Raw genomic sequence first — 27,185 nt, 5'->3', positions numbered from 1 at the left:
ATTGTGAGAAACGGCTCACTCTGATGTACGTAACGTAGTTTTTGAGAAAGAAGTAATTTTCCATGAATTCGATTTTCGAGACCCGAAATCAAGCATCTCAACTTTGTTTGACAAGGGAGTTTCATTCATATCTCGCACCTTCGATGACTAATTGAGCTCAAATTTTCACAGGTTTGTTATTTTGTGCGTATTCTGAGATACACCAAGTGGGCTGGGGTGGATTTCACAAAGGTAGTCTTAACTTAGGACTAGTCCTAGGCAATGCTAAGAGATAGGACCAGTCCTAAGTTATGATGAGTTACTGGTCCTAACTTAGGACTACCTTTGTGAAATCCACCCCTGGTCTTTGACAATTACCAATAGTGTCCAGTGTCTTAATACCAGCTTGGCTCAATGCATTTTGTGTTTGTTACCAACAGGAGGATGATTTTTCCCAGACCCTAGAGGCTCAGAACAGGCACCAGTATCAAGATCAGTTCCGCAGAAAGTCCAGACGCAAGCTCAACAGGTTAGTGAAGTTAGAGATATCTGATTGGTTATCACTATTGCCAATACAAACTTATACTTGGTTAGAAGTAGTTCAGATTTTGGTAGTATAAAGAATTTTGAGAACCATTTCACTTCAAACTAATGTGGTTATAGAAAAGACATAATGTTCATCTTCCGCAAATTAAATCTGAGAAAACCTTATACTGTAGTCAGATACATTTCTCAGAATGTGTGTTCCAATTATGGATTTTTCTTCCTTTGTCATGTTTGTAGACATACCTGTTCATTGTAATGGCTTTGGATATTCAGTGATAGCTCAGAAAGCCTACCACCTTTTGAAATGAAATTTTCACAGGTTATAGTACTTTTAAAACAATCAAACTTCCAAACGCCTAAAGTATACTTAGCCTTTAGGACCTTGTGAACACCTATTGCTCCCATTTCATTAAGATTTTACATTAAGTTTACATTTTCATTGATGCAAGAATATAAACATGTTCTGTTGCTGAATCTATTTGTCACAGATGGGTGAACCTTGGGGTGGAGGCGTTGATCTTTGACGATGGCCAGGACTACGAGGTAGATTATAAGATGCGGAATCGCGTCACTGTCCAAGACCTTATGGAGGCACTGGAACAAAAGTATGACATCCTCAGGGAGAAGCTGCTCTGGGAGGCTGTCAAGAAGCATATCGGTGAGTCAAGTGATAGTGTTCTCAGTCACTTTAAACTATATTTATGGGTGCGTTCGATTAGCTTTTCCCTGTGGCGACCCTGCCGGGGCTCAATCGGGCGAACCCCTGACAAGAGCTAATAGAATGGTCACTCACCCTCTCGTGGTGACGTCATGCACCTCGGGCCAGCCCAAAGTGATCCCGTTCCACAAGCAGGGCACTTGGGGCTGACCCAGGTGAGCCCCTTGAATGACATCAAAGCTATTCGACCGTACCAGGGGCAGACCGGGGTCGACCCGAGGAAGCTAATCGAACACACCCATTGTGTCAGTGCAACCCGAAATAGAAAGTGCCAACATGTATCACAGGCGAAGACACAATCGCCGGCGAGAAACAATAGTTTTTGCATGAAGTGTCTCTTGTGCAAGATACAACGATCTTACAAAACGGAGATACGATGTTGCACTGGCATATGAAGGTTTTGTTGATTTGAGTTCTGCATTCTGTTTTCACCAAGAAGCTTTGTGCTGGAGGGTTACGGTAAAACCTGCTTTTAGGGCCCATTTTCAAAGAGTTGCTGAAGCGAAACAAAAAGCTGCTTTAAGCACAACAAAATGCTTACCAGAATAAGTCTACCAGCCAAAATACCATGTCACTTGTACCATCTGTGACCGGTATCCTGCTCATTTTTGCTAAGCGTAACAATTTTTTTATATGCTTAGCTATGTTTCCTACTTGTTTTCAATTTTTTGTTATTGACATATTGCCTATCACATGGCCAGACGGTCACTTTCTAGATGAAGGTATGGGCATCATCCACTAGGAGCAAGGCTGAATGCACTACCTTTGTGTAGGTGTATTCGCAGCTCTATAAAATTGGTCCCTGATCACCATTGATCAATTTTTAGTTTTCACGAAGGCAGCTTTGAAAAAAGAAGGGGTTATTAAAGATAAAAGAATTGTGTCAAATATTATTTACTTCCAGATATTTTAATTGTATTTTTATGTCTTCGTTGTCAAGGTGTGTCCATCTGGTCGTCAATGTCCGAAGGGGAGCAACAGGAGCAAGTCCTCCGCGTCCAGATGAAGGAGCACCACCTGAGACGCACTAAGGACCTGGAGCAGATTCAACGTCTCGTCATCTCCTACCAGCACTACGACTCTCGCCTCGTCGCCATGATGGGATGCCTACGCAGCGAGTTTGAACGCCAGGCCATGGACCATCAGAGCAAAGTGGCCATGCTTCAGGCTGACGGCAAGACGGAGGATGAGATTTATGAGATATTCGCAAACGAGAATGCTCAGAAAGTGCAAGGTAGTTAATTGTCTTCACCACTGAAAAAACGCATTGCTATGTTTTATGAATTTGTGTTTCAAGGAGTTGTGCCCATAGATGTGTATGTCAAGGTACAATGTACTGTGCCACTCACTCAGTCTGCATCATTGATACAATCTTAAAGGCACTGGACACGTTTGGTTAATGTAAAAAACCAGGGCCCAATTTCATGGCTCTGCTTAGCGCTGAACTCTGTGCTTACGATCACCATTCACCGCTTACCTACTGTGCAAGCGCTGAATTTCTGTGCTAGCTTAGCCATGATCAAGGCGCTCCAGCCAGCCATGACCTGCAAAAAATCCCAGTCCCCATCACTAAATTCCGCCAGCGCACCCCCCATACATAACACGGTGCATATAATGCGTGTACAGCGTATGTACACATACTATGTACACCTACCATCTGTACGGTACGCGTACGGTACATGAGTACTTTCTAAGTAGCGCCTTGATGGTTTAGTATCTGCCAAAATTTAGGGCGGAGCTCATTATGCTAATGTTTACTAACAACCCGTTCTCATTGGTTGTTGGTTGACCTGTAAACTCTCGCTGTGATGTCAATCACAACGTTCTGCAAGCACTCGCACATGTACTCGCGGGCGGCAGGCGAGGGAGAAATCCCTACCCTAGTAAAACAAAGTTGTGTACTGTAAGTCGCTGGAAATCAATGGTGTATAATTTGCAACAGTATATCGTAGCACAACTACAGAAGCTTTCAACAAAATAAAACAACCGCGTTTAATGCATCAATCATAGATGTAGAAATAGAAGGAAGAAAACTAGACCATATACAGTGTGTGAGATGAGTTTATTGCTCCGTATGAGAAAGGTTCAAAGTACCAGGTGTCATGGGTTTCCGGCAAGATGGCTACTTGGTTAGAATTCTTAGATGTTGGGCATATGACAGGACAATACACCCCATCCACTTGAAGCACAAACACTTAATAACATTCTGTTTTCCCCATTTCAGACCAGCCATGTTTGGTTTCATGAGATAAGAAACCCAGCGGTTTATTTTGTCTTTAATGCAGACATATTATTCATTACGTTTCTCGCGGTAAACAAAGTTGGGGATCGAAATTATGTGTTGGTTGAAAACATACCAGACGGTAGAAGATGGTGTGTGGCTGAACAACAACTACAAGTAAGATCAATTTCATAAACTAACTCTTGCCATACTACTACCACTACAACGTTACACTTAGTACAGCAGCTTCCAATTCAGGGACAATCTACCAGCTACATTGTACTAATATGATGCTAGTCCTGGTGTTATAATGAAACGCAAGGTTAATGTTATAAGGAACTTCTCTTCTCTTCGAAGTTGTTCAACATCGCACCGACTAAGCAAGGCTTGTCCGGTACCGGTGTAGCCGTATACCGTCCGGCAGCGCATTCAGAGCCCTTACATCATAGCTAACATACACCACGCTCCCGACACTGCTAAAGCACATGTACAGTACATGTACATATACATACAGCTAGCGAACAGTGTACACACATATGGACGTGGCATGATTGCTAGCAGTAATACGCCACTCTCAATCACCCCTGTGATTAGCCAATGTTTAGACTGACACGCCCATATCATGCATGCCCTTTTATGGGATTTCCGATAAAATGTTACAAACCCATCAAGGCTGTTGTTTGAGCCATACGCACGAGGTTGAAGACACGACCGTACTCATGACTACGCTATACTGTTGTCGCCAATCAAACTAGGACACAAACAATGTGTACGTGTTCGTCTATACACTACGTGCAGTTTTTGTTGCGAATCGTGCCGCGCACCGGGCCGGGGCACACTGCGCCAACAGCCTTGAATCAAGGCTAGTGCTAGCTGTGTAAGCGTAGAATGCCTAGTAATGTGATGTACGCAAGTGCAGACGCCATACTTTCCTGCTTCCGTAAGCGCCGATTCTTTGCTTACGGTAAGCAGAGCCATGAAATTGGGTCCAGTATTCTCACTTGGTGTATCCCAGATATCAATTAAAAAAAACCAAGGGAAACTGACCTGGTAAAATATTATAAATTTCCCTTGTGGTTTATTATTTGATATAAATGACTTATAATGTTAACACTTTATTGACACCGTCAGGGGCAACAACCTGCGGGCAGCTCCTCATCGATCTCCACAAGAGACACGAGAAAGAGCGCGAATTCCTCCTCTCCGTTCTCAAGATGGGAAACCGGAGGGCGTTGACCTCGGCAGAGATGATCACCGAGTACTTGTCACTGGCCGCGGAGCAGCTGATTGCTTCGTATGAAGGGGAGTCGTTTGAGTATTCATCAATGGCAACTGGACTCGCTGAGCGTCCACAGCAGTATATAACCTCAAGGTAAATTACACTAATAACCTGGGCCTAATTTTATGGAGTTGCTTATAAACAGGGGTTACAGGATAATCTCAATATTTTAACTATTACCTTTTTTTGGCCAAATAAACATCGTAGATACAGGTTTATAACCATTTTATGCTTAAAACTTGCATTTAGTAATAACTGATTCAAGTCAAAAGTGCACCTCTCTGCGCGGCTTTTCAGCCGAGAGTCAAAACCTGCTTATCTATGATAAAGATATGCAATGACCCCTTGACGTCATTGGCGCAATTTCCCAATAGGGTTTGTGCACAGTTCTCCAGCTTTGGCCATTTGTGTGCGCTATTTTCCATATCAAATAGCCCCCGATGACTTCACAAGTCCTTTGTCGCACGGGTTTGTTTGACCTCACGTTTTTCAGAATTTTGGCTTTTGAGTGTTTCGTATGCATACCGCCCACACGCGCCCGCGCAGTTTGACATGGTGTACTTTGAATTATAAACATGCGATTAAAACGCAGTAAACAGCCGTAGGTAGAGCAATCTCATGATGACAACCGTCTAAAAATAGCACATGGTCCACATAAGAAAAAAATGACGTTAAGTTTAAAGGTTGAAAGTCATTTTACAATCAAACCTTCACTTCATACGCAAACAACGATTTTAAATTTTTGTTGATCTTTCTATGTTTCCAACCTGAAATCTTGAATTTGGTGAGTCAAACAAAACAACTGTGAAAATCATTCATAAGATAATTTTATCCTATGCGAAATAAACTCAACGTGTTACACAAGAAAATAATCACACCGACAGTTATCCAACGATTTCTGGATACGGCCGGAAATCGATTGAATTTTCATGGCGCACTGAGGAGCATGTGACGTTATGTTTAATATTGCATGCGTGCTAGTAGGCTAAAGGGTTAACCGCCAGAACTTTAATTCAGTGCTCCAAACCGCGCAACCATGACACACTATGTTAATATCAAGTGGCTTGTTTAATGACAGCTTTGATAGTGACAGAGATCTGGAGGAGTTGCTGGCCCTGGAGAGATTGCACCAGAGGAAGGGTAAGAAACCACCGAAGGTGACCGATGATGACGGCCATCTGATCGGCAAGAATCGAGGTGTGGTGGCGTGGCAGGTGGAAGTAGTTAGGCAGCTCCTGAAGAAACACAACTATGAAAGAGAGGTAAAGAGAATTTGTTTTGATTTTTTTTTTTTTAGTGTGTCTCTAATTATTTTTTGTGAAGGAGAAAATTATAAATAACACATATAGAAAGCTCTGTACAGGGCCTGTTAAAAAGGAACGATTTGAGACATTTGTAGATATTACTGCTATATCAATTTTACATATTAAAGACACTAGTGGTAATTGTCAAAGACCAGTCTTCTTACTTGGTGTACATGTATCTCAACATATGCATAAAATAACAAACCTGTGAACAATTAAGCTCAATTGGTCGTCGAAGTTGCGAGATAATAATGAAAGAAAAAACACCCTTGTCACACAAAGTTGTTTGCTTTCAGATGCTTGATTTCGAGACCTCAAAATCTAATTCTGAGGTCTTGAAATCAAATTCGTAGAAAATTACTTTACTATGTTACTTCAGAAGGAGTCGTTTCTCACAATGTTTTCTATTATCAACAGCTCTCCACTACTTGTTTCCAAGTCTCTGTTCTTTTTGTGTGTCCATTCGTTCTTGTCCCCATTCATTGTCTGTCCCCAGGCATCCCTACATAAGTCTGGGCTTCCGATGATGCCCCCATACTCTATTTATTTATTTTTCTCTGCCTCATTAAATAGCTTTGTTTATTGGTTATTCCATTAAGAAAAAAAATTGTTTGTACTGTTTTCATGAAGTATGGAAATAAATGTAAGTTTGAATGAATGAACAATGCTGACAACTAACATACTAAAGAGAGACCTGGTCCTTTTGGTTGGTAAGTTCTTTGCAACAGCTAATTCTATTTTCTCAAATTACATACTGCTAACAAAGTAAATTTGTACTTTTTGTTAGCAATTAACCCGACCCCTGTACAAGCAAGACTTAAATTTATGAATATTTGTTTTCCAGATTATGATTTATCTTCTCCAAGGCAAGGAGAGCTCTACCTGGCTCTCTGTCGCCCGGAGGAAAAACCAGGAACAGCGAGAGGATCGACTGAAGGAGCTGAGAAGCCAACGATCCAACTGGCGCAAGAGCCCCTCAGAGCACCTCGTATCTAAGCGGGCGGTCCATCTGAAAATCTTACTGGAAGGAACGGGACTCTATCATGAGAACAGGTGGGTTTCATTTTACATACATACATACAACAGAGCATTTGTAAAGCCCCTTTTCATTGAGATGAAATGAAATGACATCTGATACAAATGTGTTTTACATTTTTTTACAATGGCAAAGAGTTACAATTTCTGATGCGTACTGGGAGGATGTTCCATATTTGGGGAGAAAGTCCGGTTGTGAGGAGATGAGATTTTCAGAGACATTAACCACAGTGCTCCCTTCAGAGCAGTGACTGACTCTATATGCCTCTCTTAATATTTATGCATGACGTCATAATTCGTACCCAAAATGAGGCTATGGGCGCACGTCCCCCATCACTTGTTGTCGCTGCGCCCATCGCCTCGTTTTGAGTTAGCATTGTGACGTACCTCATGTATAAATATTAAGAGAGGCCTATACTGAAACCTTTGAATTCCTATAAATACACCAATATGTCTCTCACTCTTCAGGTTTCTGACGATGACTAGAGCTGGCTTGTGGAAGTATTGGGACCATTCAAAAACTTACTCTCCCTCTTTTTCACAGAGTCCGGAAAAGTACTTTCTTTTGTTGATAAACAAACCAAGCTGGTTGGCATGGACGGCCCATTGTTTAGTAAAACACTCAATTGTGTTAACAGAAACTTCAATTAAATTCTGCGAACTTGCGATTAAATAAAATATCTCCCATGATTGGTTGTTTGTTTAAAAGAAATGGAACACTACATGTTTGAATATTTGTATAAAATTGTTACAAACAGCTGATTGTATTTGTTTTGCATTGATGGCTTTCCATAAGTTTTCAACCTCGGTTGGCAGAAACTTTGGCTGTGACGTTGCCATGGAAAAGTCTACACAGAATATCAGTGGTTTAATAAATGGAGTTTTGCATCGGGGATAAAGATCTCGATTTTACCCATATACCCATATACCCCGATTAGCACTGTATACTCGGGTCTATGCATTGCTTACATCACTTAAACGTCTTTTTTGTTTGCTTCTTCCATGTTCAGGCGCAGTGATATGAGGGGTGGACATAACTTCACAGACAACCAAGTCTCGGCATGTGTGTTGGCCGATCTACAGCAGAAACAATCCCAAGAAGTAGAGAGTGTTCTTGTTGAGATGCAGACCATGGTAAGACATCAAATACAATTGATTGATTAAAACACTGCGGGATGGATATTTTTAAACATTAGGAGGGGCCATTCACAAGAAGTCAACGCCAACAATTTTTTGTTGGCATTTTCAAGCCTTCGCAGGGTGAACCAACATTTCTGAAGTTGGGAAAATGTTAAAAGTCTTTTCAGCCAATGGCAATGAATGATTATGTATGTAGCTGGATGTGGTGGCGTGGGCTTAAATAAAAGTCATGATTACATGTTTGTCATGTTTGTGTGGTGGACTTTCCACTCGATCCTGTTCTATAGAGACCCCAACCGCCATACATGTAGCATGGCTTGGGATGGACAAGTGCCTCCCTCTCCCTCATTCATCTCTCTTTTTTCCCATCATTCTCGGCCTATCGTGGCGGAGCGGATAAGATTACCGGACTCAAGCTCTGATGATTCTAATTGTGAAACTTTTGTCCTGAGGCAAGACATTTAGCACTGATTGCTGCGTCCTTCGTATAGGACGTAAATCGTAGACCCCTTGTGTTGTGTAATGTACTTAAAATAACCCGGTGATTGATTTCTCAAAGATAGTCCTAACCTAGTCCTAGGAGTTATTAAAGGGATGCTGCAGTGAATTCAAATAAAACAGTTAATTTTGCTGTCATTTATTTCTGATAATGTATTGAACATCAATAAAATGTGTTTGTTTATTCCCGACATATTAGACTTGCGTAACATATCGTCGGCAAAAAGAGTCTGGTCCCTAACTACACGCGCCTAGGTACCAGGCTACACAGTGCACACGTCTCTATATGCACACAGCCAGAGGGCCTGGCGGCTCGGGTTAATGACATGACGTCACATTTAGGCAAATGAAGGCTCCCTTTTAGGGGCGGGGTGGGTTCCCCTAATCTCTTGAAAACAATTTTTAAAATACTTGCGCATTTAAATGAAGGCTCCCTTTTAGGGGCGGGGTGGGTTCCCCTAATCTCTTGAAAACAATTTTTAAAATACTTGCGCATTTAATAAAAAATATGAAAAAATATTTCAGGTTTAAAAAGTCATGTTTAAACGTTTAAATGAATAAAAAAAAACACTGCAGCCACCCTTTAAGAACTTACCACTTGTCCTAAGTTAGGATGGGTAGCTGATCGTCCTAACTCAAAATAAGACTATAGTCTTAACTCTTTGTGAAATCCACCCCAGTGCACTTATCGAAAAGAGAAAGGGTTTTTGGTGTTCCTAGTTTGATTGGCTGCATATTGCGCCACATAGCACCTTGTAAACCATTACAAGGTGCTACAAAGGAAAAAGGTCTCATACTTCAACAACATAGCTCAACATACCTTGATGGAAAAATATTGAATGTTGGAGCGCCTTGATGAGCGTCACAGAGTGACAGATTTGAGTGATATATATGTCAATTTCCTTCAGACGGCTGAAGCTTTAAAGGAACTGTGGAAACGAGAACATAGAGCCAGGGTTGAAGAATGGCTAGACAATGTTTCATCGGTCCTTCTCTCAACCTTTGAACTCAGTGCTGAAGAGCAGGAATTGGTACAAGCTTTAGAAGATAAATACGATGTTTTGAGGTAAGTAATACTAATATTAATAACAACTAGTTTTTATGTAGTGCTTGGTTAAAGCCATTGGACCCTTTCGGTAAACACTATTGTCCAAGGCCCACACTTCGTGTATCACAACTTCTATATCAAATAACAAACCTGTGAAAATTTAGGCTCAATCTTGAAAACAATTTTTAAAATAAGTAATACTAATATTAATAACAATTAGTTTTTATGTAGTGCTTGGTTAAAGCCATTGGACCCTTTCGGTAAACACTATTGCCCAAGGCCCACACTTCGTGTATCACAACTTCTATATCAAATAACAAACCTGTGAAAATTTAGGCTCAATCGGTCATCGGAGTCTGGAGAAAATAACGGGAAAACCCACCCGTGTATCCGATATATTGATATTGTTTTACTGTTTTCTCAAAAAGTAAAGCATTTCATGGAATAATATTTCAAGGGAAGTCTTTCACCACTACCTTCTGTAAACCCTGTAAGTTATTTGTAAATCTGTGAACTTTTTTTTTTTCTGTACCGAAAGGGTCCAATGGCCTTAACGGTGGTCCCATAGCGCTTATCATTGTTTATGTCAAGACAAGTTTTGAATTTTTTTGTTTTACCCATTTATGTAACTATGGGTTTACAAGTTGCTGCGGCACATTCAGCAGCCACTGCCAGACCAGATATGTTGGGGCAAACCCCTTCTCTTTGTCCATTAAGCAACACTGGGGACCTGTGGCTTTATGTAAAATCGAATCATTCATCAATCATGGTCAAGTTTCTTGATTAATAACAGGTGCTGGACCATAAAGAGTGAGTAGGTATACACATTCAAACGTAAAACGAAAGAGTCAACGGTTTGGGTCCACAGTTGGAAAACGTGTACAAAACAAATGGGAGCTATTGCCAAAAAGTTGAAGTATAAACAAAGAGGGACAATAGGAGGTCTATGGTTGCTTGTTTTGGAATACCAAATTCATTCCGATCTTCTAGTTTTTAGTATGCTGATTTCCTGACCCTGACAGTATTTGTGACGTGGGTGTTTTTCTACTGGTATGAACTTTAAAATCAATTTTGGCTGGATCAAAAACCAAATCGCAAATGTCTAGAACCGAATTTGAACCTGAGACCTCTGGGTTAACTTGCCGGCGCTCTACCAACTAAGCTATCTAGCCCTTTGTCGGAGGTCTTCCTATGTTGTTGAAAGCTGTGGTCAAGGGTGCCAGTCAGAAGCCATACTTTATCCTTTTAGAAACCAATCACTTCTGTATATAGTCATCAAAAAACGCCTAGACATAAATCACATTTTAATAAAAAAATTCCAGTGAAAATGTCAGTAAGAAATAACACGAAACAGAAAACATGGAAAATGTAGTTTTTTGTTTAGAAATTGGGATACAAAGTTAAACTTCTACATTGGGAAATTTCATATCAGGATGACCTTTCCTTTTAACTTCTTTACATGTACGAGTACACTGTGTACATAATGTGACCTGGGCCCAATTTCATAGAGCTGCTTAAGCAAAAAATTTGCATGCGCACGAAAATAGCACGCTTATTTAACACATGTTACTGGCAAAAATTTCATGCCATGTACATTGCTTGTGACTAATATTTATCTGTTGTTTACTTAGCATAACAATTGATTGGAGTCTAAGCGGGTAATCTGATTTTACAAAGCAAAGATTTTGTTGCTTAAGCACAATTTTTTGCTTAATAAGCAGCTCTATGAAATTGGGCCCAGAAGTATAAGGCCAAACCTTTCAGCAACCTTGGCAATTTGATACAAGCCGCTTGTGGCTGCTATGGTCTCTTAAAGGGCTCAGATCAGTGAGCTTTACTATCCCCTCCCCATCCTGCTATTGAACAGCTCCACGCTTTGTCTTAATCAATTTCCTTTTTTTATCCAAACAGGGATAAGATGTTGACGGAGCTACTAATGAAGGAGTTTGGAGAGTCTGCTTGGCGATCGATGTCCGAACAGGAACGACAACGTCTCTTGATGAAGAAGAAACTTGAGGAGAGACGTTTGAGACGAGAGGGGAAGATGGATGAGCTGTCTCGTCTCCTAGGGGACTCTGAGAAGGTCAGGGGTCACTATTCATCGAGAATATCACAAAAACACGACCTCCTTTTGAAATGAAATTTTTACTTTACTTTACTGTTTTTTTTAATTTTTTTTATTTACACGAGATTAAAACAATAGAATGTTTTAATAAAACAACTGTAAACTTTGCCTATAGTTTATGATTTTACTAATTACTTCCCATGACAGGACAGCAAACGTCTCCAGAAGCTAATGGGGAAGAATCGTGAAGAGTATGAGAAGCAGTTGGCAGCTCGTTTAGCTCGAAGGGAACGCCGTCGCGCCATGGGGCTAGACTCAGATGACTCTGAAGATGATTCTGGTACGTTGTTCTTGTCTAATCTTTCCGATTCTTTTTTTAAATAATTTTTGCTGTAGATCTTGACGTGTGGATGAAATCAAGGGTTCACTCAGACACCAGGACTGATTTCATAGACCAGACCCCGATTTCACGAAACTCATCGCAAGTAGCGACGCATTGTTGGGTTTGCGATGCGTCGCAGACCTATAAGACACGTCGCGGCTGCGACGAGTTCGCAACTTATGACGTGTAACCGGTCGCAACTTGCACTTGCGACGCGTCGCAGCGCTTCGTGAAATCGGGGGCTGATCAAGTAGAACATACGTACTGCTTAAAGGCAAAGTTGCTTAGTGTGCTACATTCTGAGCAGCAAAGGCTGTTTACTCCCACAAGGGAGCTATGATTTAGCTAAGTGCGCTAAATACTTTGTAGCACAGACTGTATGCTTCCATGGGAACTGAGATAGTTTAGGGAATGAAATATATTGCCTAGTATGACCAGGATTAACAATGTTTGAAGCGTAATGATTATTCTTTGGAATCGCACCACTCGGTATTATTGTTATTGTTATTATTATTATTAAGACATTAAATTATTCCTGAATAATTTCACCATCAAGCAATGTTCAAATCATGTTTCCCCAAGTTTGAATCGATTGTTCTTTACTCGCCATCTCAAAATCAGATTCTGATGACGCTGGGGGTAGCAGCACCAACATCTTAAAGGACCTCCAGGGTCGTTTGGACGATGACATGGACGCTCTGATGGCAATGCTCCGTCGCCAGCAAGGTCGTGAGATGAGTGAGAAGGAGCGTCAAGCTCTTCTCCTGCGACTGAGGCGAGAGAAGAGACGAGCGGCGATGGAGGATAACTTTGATGAAGCTGCTCTCCTTCTCGGACTGTCCGAGAGGAACAGACTCAACATGGAAGAGAAGTAAGTTTCAGTCTATATATTTGGTTTACGGTAACACCATGTGTGTGTCTACTTGTAGAGAACTGTCTTGCTTTATATTCTACTACCGTTTTGTGGAAATCGTTAGACCTCTCAGTTATAAAAAGAACTGTCCTGCTTTTCGACTACTACCTGGGCAGAAGGTAAAAAATTGTCTGGGACTACTTCTTTAGCTTTAAAGTGGATCGTTTTTAACTTCAATACAGCGGAGTGAGTTCTTATTTGGTCTCAACAACTCGTCTAGCTTGCTCTAGTCTTGCTAAAATGGGTAAAAGGGGGGATCAGAAATTTCACACTTTTGTTTGAATTCAGACCTTTAAAAATCTGCCTGCTTAACAAACAAGTTGCCCCCTGCAAAGATGCCCCTCTGCGACTTTTCAGGCGGTGAACCTGTAAGGGGGGGGGGTGACTCTGCAGGGGGTGGGGTGGACATTTGGTATAAGGGGCGAGATGATTGGCATCCCTATATTTCAAACAAATCTTTTCCACAACCTTGCCATATTATTAAACTGGAGTATTGACAAGGCTAAATAATTTCAAATATCTGCCCGTTCCTTATAGTTCTTTTATTTTCCATTGGGACCAATGCCCACTATCATGACTATCAGATATATACAGGGCTCATCCCAATAACTTTGCACAATAATTTTTTGCAGAATGAAGGCAGACCGAGAGCGTCAGTTACTTCTCGCGAAGGAGCGTTTGGCAAACCGTAGACGCCGTAAAGCCAATGGGGAAGAGGAGAACCAGAACTATGAAGAGTCTCCCACACCTGCTGATGGTACAGTTTGTAACTCATTGTTCTATTACTTTCCAGCGAGAAACTAGTCGCTTAAACTTCTATCCCTTCATGGATTGGGGCAGTATCAACCAGTGCTGTTACCACTGCGACTGTGCTCTTACTACCATGCTGTCAGAACTGTGGCTGTGCTCTAACAATCATGACTGTGCTGTCGCAACGGTGACTGTGCTTTCACAACTGTGTCTGTACTATCACAACCGTGACTGTGCTTTCACATTCTTTTGTGACTGTGCTGTCACAACTATGACTGTGCTGTTACAACCATGACTGTACTCTGTGCAACTACAACTGTGACTGTCCTCTTACAACTATGACTGTCCTCTCACAACTGTGACTTTGCTGTCACATTTGTGACGATGCTCTCACAACAGTGAATGTGCTATCACAATGGTGACTGAGCTCGCACAACCATGACAGTGCTCTCACTATCGTGACCGTGCTTAACATTCTGCTTAGGATAACCGTCACAGTAACATTATTCTGGTAGTCCAAATTTGTATGTTTTAATGGATTTGAGTAACACAAAACACAATGTCCACATATTTACATTAAACTTACACCATTTGAAGATTATGATAGTAGAAAGCGTACCTTAAAATATTAGTTGCTGAGGTGCTGTAGTTTTTGAGAAATGAGTAAAACAATGTCATGAAAATACATTTTTAAAAACCGAAAATTACTTCTAATTGACATTATTTTACTCATTTCTCAAAAACTACAGCACCTCAGCAAATAAATTTTTCAGGGAAGCTTTCTACCATCACTATCTTCAAACTTTCTAAGTTTAATGTAAATCTGTGGACATTGTGTTTTTTTTGTTTTCCAAAAGAACCCAGACCCTCTAAAAACAAATCGAACTCTGGATATACGTATAAACCCAACTTTGTGTTTTAATATTGTTCAGGGGATATGGAAGGCTGGCGTGAATCCGTCTTGACGGAGATGGAGAGCAAACACGTTCGTGAGAGAGAACTCCTCCTGAGCATCTTGACTGACGAAGGTAGCGATGACTTGAGGGAAGCTGCCAATATGATGGCACAGGGACCGAGGCAAGAAAGACTTCAAGATCTTAAAGATGCAGCGGAGAAACTCAACCCTGACCGCAAAGGTAGAAATTGTTGCATTATTTGAAGCTGTCATAAAGTCAATGTTTCAATAGCAGTGAGGTTTATACCTGCGTAGTTGTCCTTCAAATACTCTAAATTAATCACTGGTTGGTTTTTGGGGACGCGACTTTTTAGTTTCAAATTTGAAGTTAAAATTGAAAAGCGAAACTGAGTTGGTAAATTTGAAATTTCAACTCTAATTGTTTTAATGCTGAATAAGAAACTATGTTCTCAAGGAGGAGATTCAAGTACTTTCTTATTGTTTCCACTGCATGAAAAACGTTTATAGGGAATGTTCCAGTGGGCCATTGTACAATCCAATTTTTTTGGGGGAGTATATCCCTATATGAGGTTGAGATTGCTCCTTCTTGTTGGCACTCTTTAAAGGCACTGGACACCTTTGGTAAGTTACCAAAAGAAAGTCTTCTCACTTAGTGAATCCCGATACATGCATAAAATAACAAATATGTGAAAATTGCAAGAAAATAATGGGGAAAAAACACCCTCGTTGCATAAGTTTGTATGCTGTTAGATGCCTGAGAAAGGCTTCAGGCCTGAAGTCTTTCTCAGATTAAAATATTTGAGTGAGAAATTACCTCTCTCAAAAACTACTTTACTTCAGAGGGAGTCGTTTCTCACGATGTCTTATACTATCAAATGCTCTCCGTTGCACGTTACCAAGTAAGTTTTTGTGCTAATGGATACTTTGAGATCAATTAGGACTTTGGAGATGCTACACATGTAGGTGGCAGCTGACTTTAGTTACATTGTTCTTGGTATGTTGGCAAGCTCAAAAACTATGTCAACAATGGAAATATTACTCATAAGTCTGCTGTCACCTAGCATTCCAAAGTCTTCCAATGAATCCAGTGCCTTTAAAAACAACTTCCTCCTGATTGACCTTCAGAGGAGAGCGAGGGACGGAGAGATATCCTCGAGGAGGCCGGAGCCATCAAGAGCATCCTGAGAAGGATGAGCCTGAAAAGGAAGAGTCAGGGACAAGAAGTCGTCGTTGATCAAGTCATTACGAGTCTCCTTGCGGACCTTCAGGAGGAACAGGAGAAGGAGAGCGAGGTGATCTTGTCCGGCCTCGTGGAAATGGTAAGTGTAGTCAGTTGTTTCTTCGATGCAGGATATTTTTCCTACTGAGATTCAGTATGTTGGTCCTTGGATTTTATTTTTTTTAAATGTGATTAGGGTGCCGGATATTGGCATTAAAACCTTCACCATGCGCACATGTCGGTCAGCCCTTTTTTCCTAGGACCAAAAGTCATGCCTGTCCTTTAAAAAAAATGTTGTTTCTTTTTTTTTGTTTCCCCGTTGCAAAATTAACATATTTTGTTTGCGGTAACAACAGGTATAAACTTGCCAGGTAAAATATGTAGCGAACCTGGAGGAACCAAGAACACTTGTGTGAGAGAAGGGGTTCTCATTAGTGTTTCTTAACTGGTTGTCTTCAGATTAAGCCGTCTCCTTTCAAGGTGCTATATAAATGGGTCTCATAGGCCAAACATAAGGTACTTGACCTTGAAATAAGGCGCTTTTAGACTCGATAGATCAAGTGCCATAAAATAGTGATATTATGTTTTATTGTCACACACAAACACACATATACAGTGAAGTGCACTTTCCTCTTGCATGACTAAAAATATTGAAATTTACACATTGACTAAATTAAAACGTGCGGAACCGGAACCATGTGTACACAATTACTAATAATAATCAGTACATCAGTAATCAACAGTAAAAATGTAGCAGGGATATTCTCTGAAGTCAACAATAAATTCCTTAGTCTTTTGAAATTTTTTAATTATTGTCGTGATGCCATTGAACTAAATAATTGATATCCTTACGATGTGAGGATTCATCCTTACAAACAAGGCCTTTTCTCATGCTGGTCCTTCCCTTTGGAATAATCTGCCTATTAAAATCCGTAACATGTCCTCTGTTCGTAAGTTCAAAGAGGCCCTCAAAAAACGTTTTCTCACAGCTGCTTTTCATTAATTTTGTGTTTCTTCCTTGCGCCATGAGCATCACTTGTGGTGGATACCGGCGCACTATAAGTGTTCATACTATTTATAATGTAGCATCAAACAATTATGAACAGAATTTGTTGCACAGTTGTGCGGTACTTATTATTATGATTAGAAATGACTCAAACTTATAGTATCAAAAATTTATGAACAGAGTTAGTTGCACAGTCGTGCTGAACTTATTATTATTAGTTTTATTAATGAAGTCATCATGAGCTGTTGAGTGAAAATGGCATTTGTGATCTGTGGAGCGTGTTAAAGCCTAGGGGTTAAGAGCAAAGGGTTCAAACTCTGGTGTTTCTGAGCAGTAGAGTGTGGGTTCGAGTCCCAGTTGTAACACCCTAAGCAAGACACTTAACCATGATGCTTTTTCCTTTGGATGGGACATAAAGCTGTTGGTCCTGTGTGTCGTGTAATGCACGTAAAAGTACCCATAATGTGCACTTATTGAAAAGAGAAGGGGTTCGACCGGTGATCCTAATTTCATTTGCAGCATACATGTATAATGTTGCACCTTATCATCTTGTAAACCATTACATGGTGCTAAAGGATCCGGGCTCGATTTCACAAAGCAATATAATCCATCGTAAGACAAATTTTCAGTACCACCATAGTGATTTGCATTGTGACATCACACTTTACTAAGCAACTACGACTGATTTGCAGTTGCGATCAATTTTAGCTCTTTGTGAAATCGGCCCCCGGTCTCATAATTGAACCTTGGTCATGAACATGTACCTTACAGGAAAATACTGTAAGTTTAAACGCCTTAAAAGTGAATGGGTGAAGGTAATGCCACTATTACTATCATTATTATTATTATAATTAATAAACACGGTTTAGTTGAATGATGCACAGCATGAATCCAATTTGATCAGTAACATGTGACCAGAGCGAGGACTCTACATTCTTTGGTGCCTTAATTAAACACTCTACAGGTTAGACCCAAGTTTGTGGATGTTTGGTCCAACCATGCCGAATTGAAACAAGGGCTTTGGAATACAGATGCATTCTACTTCGGGTGTGTATCTTGGTTTTAAAAGCTTTAAACTGTACAATCTGTAATATTCCTTATGGTATCTCTCTAGATTTGTTTTGAGCATACCGTCGAAAAGGTATGTGAATCAGCATGCAATTCAAGTGTATCGATCAGATACGCTAGCTTGTGCGAAGGGTGTACCCTGCTTTCATTTTTTTAGAAGTTAAGTACTGCAACATTCAGTAAGTGAAAGGAACCTTCTTTTTCGGTTGTCTAACAGTTTGTGTTTTTAATCTTAATAGGCCTATACCTAAGAGTTAAAACAGATATCAAGCAGCTGAATTTTGTTTTCCTAAATAAACACTTTCAATAGTTTTAGGTGGTTACTTGAATCTCTCAGCTGATATATGTGGTCTAAGCTAAGTGCTGAACACATTTAGAAATAAATAATACTATTTTTTTTTTTTTTAAATGACAACAATATTTACATCCTGGGGCCAATTTCATTGAGCTGCTTTTAAAAGCACAAAATTTGCTTAAGCACGAAAATAGTTTGCTTATTTTAGAAATGTTACTGGCCACAATTCCATGTCGTATACATGTACATTGTTTGTGACTGGTATTAAGCTGTTGTTTACTTAGCATAACAGTTGTGTGGAGTGCTTGGCTGGTAATCTGATTTTTCTAAGGAAGAATTTTTTTGCTTGAGCAAGGTTTTGTGCTTTAAAGAAGCTCTATAAATTGGCTCCCTGTTCAAGCGGCTTTTGTTTTTGGGAGCCTTTGTTGTATTGCCACAAGTTTGAAAGAACCATTATTGAAACAACCTTACATGTAGTACAAATTCAAGGTAAAACATATTCAGGTGCTCTGTGAACTACACAATAAAACACACAGTGTCTATTGTACATACATGTAGGTGCCAGACTACATTTAACATCCCCGTCTTGTCGAAGTTTGGTCTCGCGCAGTGGTACAACGTAAACATAATGGCTAGAAAACGCAGCTGGGCCAGCAAATTTAGTATTTTCACAAATTACATACCTAGTTATATTGTAACACTCAATCTGACGTTTTACAATGCATATATATACATGCCTGCTCTACGAAGTTGTTAAGCAAACCTAGTATAAAGCCAACAAAAAACCCTCTAAAAGGGGGGCAGGTCTTTTATTGCAACACTTAAACCTACTTTACAAAATTGTTGTCGATATCACAATCTAAAAATGAAATTTGTGTACGTAAATTTAATTGTATACATTGATATTTGTTTAGGATCAAAAGATCTGAATAGTTCCCAATACCAAATGTGTACCCTGCTTTAATACATGAAACTTTTCCTTTTTATTTAGTACAATTATTTAAGTCGGCAGAACTTCTCGTATTTTTAGGGAGCAGGTCTTTAAGGAGTATCTGTTATCTTTCCAGGTTTCCCACTCTAAGCCTTGTGCTGCTTCCACTGGATTCTTATGGTAGTATTTGCCATTCAGATGAGAATCAAAACATTTTTGAAACCACCATGCTCCTTCAGTTTTTTGTGCACAACTTCCATTTGGTAAGATGTCATTGTCCTGATCCTTAGTACTGAAGGCGTGGCCATTGTGGATTCCCATTGAATCCCCTGGTGAATTGTAAGCATTATAGGAACTAACATGGAGAGTGTAAGTCTTACCTGATACAGCAAACTCATCATAACTGGCCCAAGCTGTGTTCCCATCCCAATCAGCCATATCTACCCTTAGTTGCCATTGTCCTGTTTCAGTAAGGTTACGTAGGATATCATTACCCAGCCAGAACTCTGTGGAGAGCTCACCAAACCCAGATTGGTATTCTGTCCAATTACGATAAAAGTCAACTGAGCCATCTTGTCTCCTCTGGAACACGATCCAGCCCCCTCCGTCTGTCTCCATATCACAGTAAACCTTCACTCCTACAGTCTGACAGGCAGGGTAGATGGTGTAGATGCTACTGTTATGGCGACCAGCCTGGTATAACTTCAGACAACTACTAAACTGTTCAGAGTCTGGTGCTGAAAGTAAAGGCGTTTCCAAGTTGTCGTCATAGTAGGCAACTCCTTGCAGCTCAATGAAGTCATCTGGCCTTTGAGATCGAGTATCATTGCTCAACTGACAACCATGGCTGCATGTGTAGTAGTTGAATGATGCACAGTGTGGATCCATAGAGCAGTCTCGCCCACAGATCACAGGAGATGATACAGTTTTCCATTCAAACACATGATTCACTAATGCACGGTTACTCGCCTTGTTGAAAGTTTCATTGAACACTTTGGGGCATTCACTAGTGCAACTCTCTACAATGAAAACAACCATGACAACAGCTTTGAAGGTTTCCATTACGAAGGTAAATCTGAAAGATGTCAGATGTTGTAAAGCTATCTTCACTTGGTGTTGATCTTTAACTCAATGTTAGTTACAGATACAGCCTTAACCATCTGGTGCGATATGAAGAAGTGACTTTTATGGCCACAGCAAGGACTGCACTTCACTTTATGCCTTGATTGAGCATTTTATGTCTTTAAAAGGAACTGACGTTAAGTGTAGTCTTATATTATCACAGGTTCTGTATTATTCAGTGACTGAAGGCCTCTTCCTCTCCGTTGTAGTCTTAGTTGGTTTTCATTATTAAAGAACATCTGAGAGTAAAAACAAGTCTATTTTAAGCGGCCAATTACTCAGTATAGCTAAGCACACTAGATAATGCATAATGGTAATAAAGAGTTTTAATTAGTAACTACTTTGTCTGGGCTAAGTGGTCTACTGCGTTAAACTCAAGGTCTGATGGCTAAAGTGCGTAATTAGTTTGGCTGTGACTGAAAATTATTGGCAATCAAAAAAGTACAGCAACTTTGGATATTTAATGCATTCTGAGAAACCTTCCCTTTGAAATATATTGCGATTATGAAACATGTAATTTTTTATCCCCAAAATTTTAACAATATACATTTCAAAAGATTAGGGCATGCGGAAATGCTTCTCAGATTGTGTGTAAATATTTACGCCAGAGTTTCGGCGATATCTCAAAACAACCACCTTTTGAAATGAAATTTTCTCAGGTTTATTTAATTGTATACAGCTACAGTTATATAACATTAAAACAATCAAACGGTTTTGAAACCCAAGGTTAACTTATACAATGCCTTTATGGCACTTCAGAGGGAGCTGTTTCTTACGATGTTTTATACCATCAACCTCTCCCCATTACTCGTCACCAAGAAAGGTTTTATGCCAATAACTATTTTGAGTAATAACCTACAGTGTACACTGCCTTTAAAGTGCTGAATTCAGTGAGGAAGTTATTAGTTTCTGTTGTTGAAAATTTTATTGACAGCCAAGTCTGTCAGCTCTTGGTGTTCCATTGTGAGAAAGCTGCGAACAAAGAGTTAGTTAAGCCACCAAAACTTGGAAACTACATCGTTTAATAGGGTGTGAGTTTGTTTCAATGAAATTGCTCGTAACATGAAACTTAATGGATGAGCAGTCCTAAACTCTCTTGGGCAGTCAGCAACACTACTTGTTTGTTCTTGAACCAATTGAAATTTTAGGTCCAGAGTCTCTTTGGAAATATGGAGTTAACCGGTGTGAGATGGTAAAGAGAAAATGAATGTATTATTCTGGCAACTTTCCTAAGTGGGGTTTTCCCGTAAGTTGTGATTCCTCTTTGCAAATTATTAAAATCAATATTCAGAGACAATCGATCAGTTCTTTTACTCATTAACAATTCTGAAGACACTTCCAAAAGTGAAAGTTTGTCAACCTGAACAGGGGTTAGATTTTAGAAAGAGTTAAGACTAATCTTATCTCTTGTTGGAAAAAGTTACTCGAGTTCTAACTTGGGATGAGCCTTTCATTTGTAATAACTCCTGAAGAGTGCTAGTAGTCCTAAGTTTAGACTATCTTTGTGAAATCTACCCCAGGCTGTGTGTCCTGCCTGGCACTTTCAACCTACCTCCTTGTCGTTATTTGCAGACAACTGACTTCATCAACCCTGGAGATTTGTCTCCAACAGATGAAAGTCAATGCCTCAATCTTTCAAAATCATTCAAGTCCTCTTGATGGTTTGGATCCAGAGGTCAGGTAGACACATCATTATTTATCTTGTAGTTTGGCACTTGGAGTACTGTGGCGCATCAGTCAAACAGGAAGTTGCTAGGCAAATACCCTAAGTTAGTGTTGGCATGGTCTGGTCGGAAACTGTTTGAGTGGCTATTGACAGATCCGTTGGGATAGAAAGATACTGTTTCAGTTTTGGTACGGGCTGCTAGTAATGACCCCTGACCCTTTGCTCATAGACTTAATTAATTGGCTCAAGACGAAGACAACAATAACAAACACAAGTCGACGCAACAGTTTGGCAACAAAGATGTTTTATTGTACAACATACTCAGCTCCCCAACCACCATCTGTGGCGCCCTTTACACATGTGAGGTCTATGACTCTCATCTCAGTTTGCTACGCGGACATGCGCATAAGAAGGTTGGGACTTTGACAATATAGGGATCTTGGCCCATGCAGCTGGCACTGCTCGGTTCCACCAAACAGCCCATATCCTATTTGCTCACATGCATATTTGGTAATAGCTTCTTTTTCACTCAATTCAATAGCGCTGTGACATCAACGGACTCGTACTGCCACAGCCTTGCTCATCACTAGGACACACTGGTCTATTCAGGCCTCAAGATATTAAAGGTTCACAGCCCCAATACAATGTTGTTGAAGGGTTTTGGCAGAGATCTCAAACTGGATTTTTTAACAATGCATTTTTATGTACATGCTTACTTCAAAGTGTAAAATATATATTTAGCAAATCAAAGTGTAAAATATATATTTAGCAAATCTAAAGCCAATGAAAACCCCTCTAAAATGGGGGCAGCTCTATGCAGCACTTCAACTTAAAAATTTGATACACCACTGGTTCGATTCCCACCCAATGCCGCTGTTACAATAATTGCTAGAACTCCAAAAAACTATACTGAGGGCAGGCACTAATCAACACCCAAACCTCCTTATTGAAAAAAAAACCTGGTTTGATTCCCACTCGAGTTGTTTGTTAAATATTTGACATCACTAAAAAAATTAAACTAGTTGCAGAAACTACTCAACACCCTTTCCGCCGTCTTGAAACACCACTGTTTTACCACCAATGACATCACTCAAATAATTATAATGAGGGCAAGGACTACTCAACACCCTGACCTTCCTACTGAACAAGGCACTGGTTCGATTCCCATGCAAGGAGTCAGTTAAATATTTGACATCACTCAAAAACCTATACTAATTGCAACCACTATATGCAACACCCTAATCTCCCTATTGAAAACACCACTGGTTTTACCACCAATGGTGTCTGTTAAATAATTGACATCACAAAAAAAAAAAAAAAAATGTATACTAATTGCAGGCACTATGCAGCAACCAGACCAATGTTGCGGTTCAATAACTCCTAAAAAAACTATACTGAGGGCAGGCTACGCAACACCCTTACCTCCATCTTGAAAGCGCCACGAGTTTGATTCCCACTCGAGGTGTCTGTTAAATAATTGATAGGATTGAAAAACATATACTATAGACCTTCAGGGACACACACTACACAACACCCCAGTTTAACTATATGGATAGCTTTATAAATGTTTGATTCTCCTTATTGAAGTAAAAAAAATAAAAAATTAGTTTATGATGTTGCAAATTAAATCAAATGTTGATATAGAGACACACTATAGGATCATGTTTACATGTAACTATTTACAAGGGGCGAGTTGCTTTCAGATTTGGTTTTTGAGGCTCTAAAAAGAAGTTGAAATTAAATGAATATGGTTTTTAATTTTTTTTTTTTAGAGCACATCATAGTGATTTTCAGGCATAAATATCCCTGGAATTGTGTTTATGGTATAACTCATGACTGAACATTCGGTCTGCTCTTTTACAGATCCAAATTTTGACTCAACAAAATCGCAGACTGATTGTTCTGCTTGTTTTCTCCAGAGTCATGTTTAAATTGTTTGTATTCATTACTCACAAATTTCAACACACTCTTTGTGTTATTATAGAGTAATTCAAAGATGCACAATTTTGTGAGATCTGAAGGCAATATTCCCCTAAACTTACTCCATACTTTCTAGTTAGAGAATTATGCTTTCATTTTACAGAACTTCTCGTATTTTCATGGAGCAGTTTTTTAAGGAGTAATCATCACCTTTCCAGGTTTGCCACTCTAAGCCTCGTGGGTTGAATGCTTTACTCCGATGGTAGTAATGGCCATTGAGATCTGACTCTGTACATTGTTTAAACCACCATGCTCCTAGAGCAAGTTGTGCACAACTATTTCCCGATAACATATCATTGTCCTGATCCTTAGTACTAAAGGACTGGCCATTGTGGTATCCCATTGAATCACCTGGTGCGTTGTAACCTTTATAGGAACCGACATGGAGAGTGTACTTATAACCTGATACAGCGAACTCATCATAACTTGCCCAAGCTGTGTTTCCATCCCAATCAGCCATATCTACCCTTAGTTGCCATTGTCCTGTTTCAGTAAGGTCACGTAGTATGTCATTACCCAGCCAGAACTCTGTGGAGAGATCACCAAACCCAGATTGGTATTCAGCCCAAGTACGGTAAAAGTCAACTGAGCCATCTTGTCTCCTCTGAAACACAATCCAGCCTCCTCCATCTGTCTCCATATCACAGTAGACTTGCACACCATCAGTCTTAGCGGCAGGGTAGATAGTGTAGATGCCACTCTGACAGCAAGTGGCCACGTATAACTTCAGACAACTACTAAATTGTGTAGAGTCTGGTGCAGAAAGGGAAGGAGTTTTCAAATTGTCATCATAGTAGGAAACTCCATGCAGCTCAATGAAATCATCATCAGAGCTTTGGCTTTGAGTAGAATTGTTCAACTGACAAACATGGCTACACTCAAAGTAGTTAAACGATGCACAATCTGGATCCATCAAGCAGTATCGCCCACAGATCACACGAGATGATACAGTCTTCCATTCAAACACATGATTCACTAATGCACGGTTACGCGCCTTGTTGAAAGTTTCATTGAACACTTTGGGGCACTCACTAGTGCAACTCTCTACAATGAAAACAACCATGACAACAGCTTTGAAGGTTTCCATTACGAAGGTAAATCTGAAAGATGTCAGATGTTGTAAAGTTATCTTCACTTGGTGTTGATCTTTAACTCAATGTCAGTTACAGATACAGCCTTAACCAGCTGGTGAGGTATGAAGCAGAGACTCTTGTGGCCACAGCGAGAACTGCACTTTACTTCATGCCTTGACTAAGCATTGTATTGGTCTTTAAAAGGAACTGAAGTAACGTGTAGCCTTATATTATCACATGTTCTGCATTACTCAGTGACTGAAGGCGTCTCCCTCTTCGCTGTAGTCTTAGTTGGTTTCCAATTATTAAGAACATCTGAAAGTAAAATCAAGTCTATTTTAAACAGCTAAGTGCTCAAACAGCTAATGACACTAGATAATGCATGATGGTAAGAACAAGTTTTAATTATTTGCTTAATTGTCTCGGCTAAGTGGTCTCTTCATCAAGGTCAGTAACTAAAGGCATTTTACTTTTTCGCTAAGAGTAGGTTTGATCTTTTTAAATACATCTCGGAGTGAAAACATGTATATTTTAAGCAGCTACGTAAGTGCAAATTACTGCTAACGACACTAGTTAATGCATAATGGTAATAAAGAGTTTTAATTAGTAACTACTTTGTCTTGGCTAAGTGGTTTACTGCATTAAACTCAAGGTCCTATGGCTAAAGTGCTGAGTTCATTAAAGAGTTTGGGGTACTTTTTGTAGGATACATTGTCCACAGATTTAGATCAAACCTACTCTTTGAAGATAATGATGGTAGAAAGCTTTCCTTAAAATATGACTTGCTGAGGTGCTGTAGTTTTTGAGAAATGAATAAAAAAAATTCATCTCAAAAGACGAAATGTTAGCATGTAACACGTTTTTACCAGTTACAATCGTGACAGGGTTTTAATTACTCATTTCTGAAAACCTACAGCACCTCAGCATATATTATTTTAAAGTAAGCTGTCTGTTATCATTATCTTCAAACCATGTAAGTTTAATTTCAATCTGTGGACATTGTGTTTTGTGTTACAAAAAGTACCAAAATCCTTTACAGGCATTGGACACTATTGGTAATTCCTCAAAATAATTATTAGCATAAAACCCCACTTGGTATAGAGTAATGGGGGAGCTTTTGTCAGTAAAAACATTGTGAGAAAGGGCTCCCTCTGAAGTATCATTGTTTTTGAGAAAGAAGTAATTTTACACAAATTCGATTTCGAGACCTCAGATTTGGTCTCGAAATCAAGCATCTGAAAATACACAACTTTGGTGACAAGGGTGTTTTTTCTTTCATTGATCTCGCAACTTCGATGACCGATTGAGCTGAAATTTTCACAGGGTTATTATGTTATGCATATACGTTGAGATACAGCAAGTGAGAAGACTGGTCTTTGACAATTACCAATAGTGTCCACTGTCTTTAAGGAATATGCTTTAAAATATTTTAAGGTTTCTAGCCAAGGCATGCAGCGATTGGTAGTCTAAAAGTAGAGCAGTTATATTCACTTGGTCTTGATCTTTAAGCAGATGTCAGGTACTTAACCATATGTTGACGAGTCTTTGAGAAACTGTGGCCGCAGGATGAGGACTGCTTCCTGTAACTTATTTGACTGTGCACTAACCCTTCTTGAGCCCTAATGGAGAAATAGTCAACTTTGCACAATACCCTGCTTGAGCCCCAATGGTGACTTTAGTCAATTGTGTGCACTACACCCTGCTTGAGCCCCAATGGTGACTTTGGTCGACTGTGCACTATACCCTGCTTGAGCCCCAATGGTGACTTTAGTCAACTATGCACTATACCCTGCTTGAGCCTCAATGGTGACTTTGGCCAACTGTGCACTTAACTCTGCATGAGCCACAATGGTGACTTTGGCCAACTGTGCACTTGACTCTGCTTGAGCCCAAATGGTGACTTGAGTCAACTGTGCACAATACCCTGCTTGAGCCCAAATGGTGACTTTAGTCCACTGTGCACTGTATTGGACCCTGCTTGCGCCACAATGGTGACTTGAGTCAACTGTGTGCACTTGAGCCCAAATGGTG

The 27,185-nt window shown here is 39.9% G+C and overlaps 1 protein-coding gene and 2 pseudogenes across 2 annotated transcripts in view; 1 reads left to right on the top strand and 2 right to left on the bottom strand.

The window, feature by feature from the left end:
* Window positions 1-27,185, top strand: part of LOC139933808 (uncharacterized) — an 80,617-nt gene that overhangs the window by 4,495 nt on the left and 48,937 nt on the right. For both annotated transcript variants that reach the window (XM_071928025.1, XM_071928024.1), the window contains exons 5-18: window positions 420-508; window positions 1,014-1,183; window positions 2,184-2,477; window positions 4,596-4,836; window positions 5,822-6,005; window positions 6,892-7,100; window positions 8,093-8,216; window positions 9,629-9,786; window positions 11,680-11,851; window positions 12,041-12,173; window positions 12,837-13,086; window positions 13,761-13,885; window positions 14,811-15,014; window positions 15,920-16,113. In XM_071928025.1, the coding sequence (XP_071784126.1) occupies window positions 420-508; window positions 1,014-1,183; window positions 2,184-2,477; window positions 4,596-4,836; window positions 5,822-6,005; window positions 6,892-7,100; window positions 8,093-8,216; window positions 9,629-9,786; window positions 11,680-11,851; window positions 12,041-12,173; window positions 12,837-13,086; window positions 13,761-13,885; window positions 14,811-15,014; window positions 15,920-16,113 (2,547 nt within the window). The remainder of the gene's footprint in view (window positions 1-419; window positions 509-1,013; window positions 1,184-2,183; window positions 2,478-4,595; window positions 4,837-5,821; window positions 6,006-6,891; window positions 7,101-8,092; window positions 8,217-9,628; window positions 9,787-11,679; window positions 11,852-12,040; window positions 12,174-12,836; window positions 13,087-13,760; window positions 13,886-14,810; window positions 15,015-15,919; window positions 16,114-27,185) is intronic.
* On the bottom strand, window positions 19,383-20,375 carry LOC139934071 (microfibril-associated glycoprotein 4 pseudogene; annotated as a pseudogene).
* On the bottom strand, window positions 24,179-25,168 carry LOC139934069 (microfibril-associated glycoprotein 4 pseudogene; annotated as a pseudogene).

Source organism: Asterias amurensis, chromosome 2, assembly GCF_032118995.1.
Source record: "Asterias amurensis chromosome 2, ASM3211899v1".
NCBI classification, from domain to species: Eukaryota; Metazoa; Echinodermata; class Asteroidea; order Forcipulatida; family Asteriidae; genus Asterias; species Asterias amurensis.
Note: the sequence above shows the minus strand (reverse complement) of the source record. Positions and strands in the feature narration are given on the sequence as shown.